The sequence below is a fragment of the Belonocnema kinseyi genome, chromosome 9 (genome assembly GCF_010883055.1).
Source record: "Belonocnema kinseyi isolate 2016_QV_RU_SX_M_011 chromosome 9, B_treatae_v1, whole genome shotgun sequence".
NCBI lineage: Eukaryota > Metazoa > Arthropoda > Insecta > Hymenoptera > Cynipidae > Belonocnema > Belonocnema kinseyi.
The window spans coordinates 49,635,245-49,640,917 of NC_046665.1; the positions used below are offsets into that span (position 1 = coordinate 49,635,245).

At 35.6% G+C, this 5,673-nt stretch overlaps 1 protein-coding gene across 8 annotated transcripts in view; it reads right to left on the minus strand.

Annotated features, from left to right (window-relative positions):
• The window catches only part of LOC117179564 (aldehyde dehydrogenase, dimeric NADP-preferring), a 109,248-nt gene that overhangs the window by 49,517 nt on the left and 54,058 nt on the right, over nt 1-5,673 (minus strand). The window contains exon 1 of one of the 8 annotated variants that reach the window (XM_033371496.1): nt 1,005-1,437. The exons of 6 other annotated variants lie outside the window; for them this stretch is intronic. Coding sequence is in view for 1 of the 2 variants with exons in the window: in XM_033371492.1 (XP_033227383.1) it covers nt 836-869 (34 nt within the window). In the remaining variant the exon portion in view is untranslated. One more of the 8 variants, XM_033371492.1, reaches the window with a different exon arrangement.

Consider the following 5,673-nt stretch of genomic DNA (forward strand, 5'->3'; position numbering starts at 1 on the left):
AGTGAATTATTTTGTTAATAAGTAAGCATTATTAATATTCTTCAACGTTAATGTTAAATCAATTTTCTAAACCGGTTTTATAGGTTAGGATGTCACGTGAAATCCGGTCGGATTCCGACTGGGTACCCCCGGCCTGGATCCGACCAGAGCACCGTGACGAAACCATTCAGAATCCGACCGGGCAGCCTGACCAGATTCCGGATACAAGCAGGGCAACCCTGCCGGAATCCAGCCCGAACCCGGGCATAATTTCTACACGGGTTTCAAAGATTTTTAATATTTTAAATAGATTTAAAAAAGTTATTCCGCGAAAATTTCACAAAGATTTTACAAAGGTTGCAATAATATCTCAAAGATTTTATGAAGACTTTACAAAAATTTCAAGTATTTCGAAAAGATTTCGGATAAATATAAAAGAATTCGGAAAGACTTCTATTATTCCACATAGATTCTAGATAGATTTCCAAAAGTGCACCTTCCTGTTACGTTCACCCTTGGCAGCAGGTAAATGCCCGTGACAGAGAAATTTGTTTATTAGTTTAAAGAAAGAAGATAAAAATTCAAATAAATGTAAGACTGTTGATCTTTAGTTCACTCTTTTGAGCGGTTAAAAGAGTGATATTAAGTGGGTGAGCTCTGGGTATTAAAGGAGGTCCCAACCTGCCGTTTAATTTTTTAAACTTAGTAACACGATACAATAACAGAAAAAGTAAAGAAATAAGGATATAGTTAATTAAACAAACAAAAACCATGTAATTTAGAATAATAATTGGATAATCTATTCAATTCACAGGATTAAAAATAGACAAAACCCTAATTGATGGGAAAAACTTACAATAATCTCCATCTAATTCGTCAAAGGTGTCCATTTGAGAAAAACACTTCACGGATAAACAAAATAAAAAAAGAATAGAACAAACTTTGCGAAACACCAATTACACTATGAGAGCAAAAAAACTACAGAGGTTTACTCGGGCAATCATATAAAAATTTAAGGGCCTCACTCGCGATCTTGCGACGCCGATCTCTGGCCTTGGAACGCGCGAATCCTATCACGAGACGCGCACGCGGAACAAATCCCGATATCGATGATTCACCTTTACTCTTTACCGCGATAGTCGGAGACGTGGGACTTAGAGCTCGTAGCCGGCCTTCTGTTCCTTGACTTGTTTGGGATTTGGGAGAAAAAATCAATCAACGGATGATGGATCTGAACCACGGTTACCAAAGCAGAGAAAAATACTCAGCAGGTGAGACCTGTAGCGTACGCGAGAGCGGAGAATAGACTGAAGTTAGATCGCAAATCGGCAAGTCCGAACTTCCGAGACGCTGGGGGTCGTTCCCGAACTCCTCCACTCGGAACCCTTCTTCCAATCAAAAATCAGGAATTTGGATGAAGGAAAGGGACAATTTTTGGGTCAGAGCGGGGGCGCACACAAACTCCGCTCGCGGTCAACCACCCTCCGAATACAAATCGTGAATTCCGCGGGCAGTATCCATTTCATCGCGGTGTACCTGCTCGTCTTACCCTCTCCACTCAACTTCTCCTCAAGTCCCTGACTGAGCGAGATTGCTATGCCGGGCTTTGCCAGCGAGGGCCCCCTTTGTCCTCATGAGGCATAAAATGCCATGCATAAAATGTTATAGTTTTGCAATCAGCAAATTCAAAATATCATATTCGGAATCTGTGTTTTTTTGCGATTCCAACGATATGTAACTTTCAATTAAAATATTGAAATTAGACTAAGTTATGGCAGATATTAGCTTGTTTTAACCCTGACTAGATAGCATTATGGAAATTTCCGTAGAATAGTTGAAAATGCATCAGTTTATTTGGTTGGAAATTCGCCTGTTGACAATTTAATAGAATATACGGATTTTCACCCAGCTACCTAGAAAAATATTATACTTGAAACCAAGTACTTCAATTTTTAAACCAGAAAGACGAATCCTTAACAAAACAGTACACAATATAAGTTATTTATTATACACATACAGATTTAGACATACACATTAATTTTATAATATTGAAAATGATGGTCGATTCTTGGACAATCGAACAGAACTAGGAGGTGAAAAAAAGGATTTTGAAAAATAAGGGCCACATTAGTGTATTAAGCACAAGGGCAATTTATTAAAAGGAAATTAAACTTCACTTTCCAGGGAATAGAATTAAAATGAATATACTTATTATAGTACATTATAACATGGAAAATATAAGTATTTGGTTTCAAGTGTAATATTCTTCTGGGCAGTTGGGTGAAAATCCCTATATTCTATTAAATTGTCAACAGGCGAATTTTCAACCAAATAAACTGATGCATTTTCAACTATTCTACGGAAAATTCCATAATGCTATCTAGTCAGGGTAAAAACAAACTAATATCTGCCACAATTTAGTCTAATTTCAATATTTTAATTGCAAGTTACATATCGTTGGAATCCCAAAAAAACACAGATTCCGAAAATGATATTTTGAATTTGCTCATTGCAAAACTATAATATTTTTATGCATGGCATTTTATGAACTCATTATGACAAAGGGGCCCCCCGCTGGCAAAGCCCGGCATAGCAATCTCAGCCAGGGACGTGAGGAGAAGTCGAGTGGAGAGGGTAAGACGAGCAATCTGGCTGACAGAAACCGATGCAATAAATGAAACAAAAGGTTTCTTTCCCAAACAGCCTCGGTGCAAATTGGTGGTGCACACGAATTCCGCTCACAGTTAGGATTTTACCTGCAAGCTTTCGGGCCCTCTTTATTTTCTTCCTGAATTCCGCTCGCGTTACCATTTAGGTGGGTCCACAAGAACTCCGCCTATTTCGATTTGAGTGATCCTCTTCTTCTACTTTGCTATATTGACCTACTGACTATATATGAATTTTCCGAGATTCAGCTTTGCGCATCTACTTTAATGTAGAGAATTTTTTTTTCAATTTTCAATTCATTTTGACTAATCAACTATTTTTTATATATCAACAAAAAAAAAACTTTTTATAAATAATGACACATATTAATAACAATTAGCGTAAAATGCATTTAAACATAACTATTCGATATCTCGTAATATAAGTAGTAGAGAGCACCATGGACTATGCCGAGTATTGAATACGAGAGCTAAAGGTCACGTCGGGTGGTCCGCTCATTCATTAAGTTCTGCAATGAGGAAAAGGGTACTTAGGCCAGTCAACGAAGCTGAATGAGGAGGCTTAAATGAAAATAATTTATAACAATGAACTTAGTTGTCAGGAAGCTTCCTTAGGGGGTCTTGAAACACCTCCCAAAATTCAGTAAATTGGGGGGGGGCTCGAGCCGCCATCTTCCAATATGGCGGATTATTTCATGTTTTTAGATTTTCCTTGAAAACGGCTGTTTTTAGAGCAAAAATAGTTATATAATAAAACACTCTAAATTTTCTTCTGAATAAAAAAGGTTATATAAAATATTGCCATAAAGTGAATAGTTTGCCCGAAAAATTGAAAAGAGTACACATTTTTGGAAGTTCATTATTTTTGCGTTTATGAGCGATTGCCTCAGTGAAAACGAGTGCAGTTTATTGTTTCGAGCTTGGCTGAACGTAAGCTACCGTGCAATATCGATAATTTTGTTTTAGCTATATTATTTATTTATTACTGTAAATTATTTTGATCATTTTCAACGCTTAATTTAAAGAAGTTTCTTTCATTTCTCGAAGTAGGGACTTTGTCATTTACCTTTCCTTATGTCTTAACAAAGCATCCGCAAATTTTCGAAATTTTAAATTAATTTTTTGATATTAAAAACCGCCTTTTTTTGAACCTGTGTCAAAACTCTCGGAAAATCCGAGTTGAGCCTGGGGGGTGAAGTAATAACGATGTATTTACTGCAGGTCCACTTTTTTCTTCAAACGGTAGAAAACATAATGCACCCATCGTAGATAATCTCAACTCCTTCCATGTGCCTGGGAACCTTCGAACTGCATGTCTCAGGGCATGAAGCGACCACGGTCTTGTGGCCACAGGCGACTATCGGCGTCCCTCTTCCGCCAAAGCAAATACGCGAGGGCAAGCGAGAGGGTAACGGGCTTGTTAGTTCTATTTTTATAAGAGAACCTTTCTTCTCCCGCTAACATTTTACGTCTATTAAACGCGTTTTTTGTATCAGAAAAAAATCATATAATTACTGATTTTTGCATTAAGCATTCCAAAGGTGCTCCAATGATCGTATTAAAATTCAGTAATGATGGGATTAAAATTAGGCTTATTATAATTACTATTATTACTATAACTATATATTTACTATTTCTATTAAAAAATTACTTCGGAAAAATGTATTTTGTAACTAAACGCTTTCACTAAATTAAAAATATTGGCTCAGTGTAAAATATTAATTCATGTTATTTTAACATTTTTTTATTACAAACAATAATAATTATTTTATATTTATCAATATTTGACTGTTTATTCAAGCCGAATAAATCAAAACAGAATATTTAAAAATAAACAATTTGAAATTGATTTTTTTTACCTGGTAAAACTTAAATCGTTAAAATTTCGAATATCTTTTGAGCTTTGAACGTTACTATTTTGATTGTTATTTAAAAAGAAAGGTTTAGTGTCTAAGTGAAACGTTTCAATTTAGATGTTTAAATAGGAATTGGACTCTTATTGTTTCTAGACGAAATTTGAGTAATTTTAGTAGGTGTTTGGAAGTTTTGAAAAGATTGAAAATTAATTGAAAACTTGAAATGATTTCATATAATTTAAACGAAGTTTACCCCAACGAAATTCGGCTAGTCGAACCAAAATTTCGGTGCAAATAGCCACAGCCTAATTTAAAATAAAATTTCGGTTTTTGCAGATATAAAAAAAAGAGAAACTTTTTAAAAATTATGAAAGGCTTCAAAAGAATAAAACATTTTCGTTAGATTCCTAGGAAAATTGATAACCATTTTTTATTTCGGAATATTATTTACAAAGAATACTTAAGAAGATTTTAAAAGATTTCCAAAATTGTTAAAAGAATCTAGAATATTTTAACATGATTTTCTATAATTTGCGAAAGGACCCCGCACTAAATGTTTGGGAAAATGGCTTTCGGTGGATTTAGCTGAAACTTTGTAATTTTTAAGGTTATAAGTGCCGGATGAAATATCCGTAAAAAAATGGACACTTTTAGCGCTATGCGGCGCTAAGCGCTCAATATCAGAGAATAAAACGAATTACAACAGATTTAGTTACAAAAGCGATGTCAACATAGAAATCACGGTTCAGATCGTGGTCTGTCATATTTTCACCTACACCGTTGACTCATATAGCGCGCTTCTCAAAACGATCAAATGCTAAGCGCCCAAGATTTTAACTTGACTAATTAATCACTTCTTTAAAGGCAGAAATGGTACCCAAAGTAACATTAGAAACTAGTGCGCACATTCCGGTAATAACAGTGTACCCTTCGCAAGAGGGCCGAACGCTAAGCACCCATGATCAGCGAATAGAACTAATCCCAGTAGCTTTTACGAAATATTAAACTATTTCTGGCTCTTGATTCGGGTTCGCTTGTTCACCTCTATTAGCAGCGTCTAGAATCCTTTATAGCAACGAAGTTTGAGGATACTTTACGTGTTGCTGGTGACGTGCATAACCCAGGAACCATAAAACGCTTGCAATATGTGCGCAAGTGCCAAGAGTTCTGGC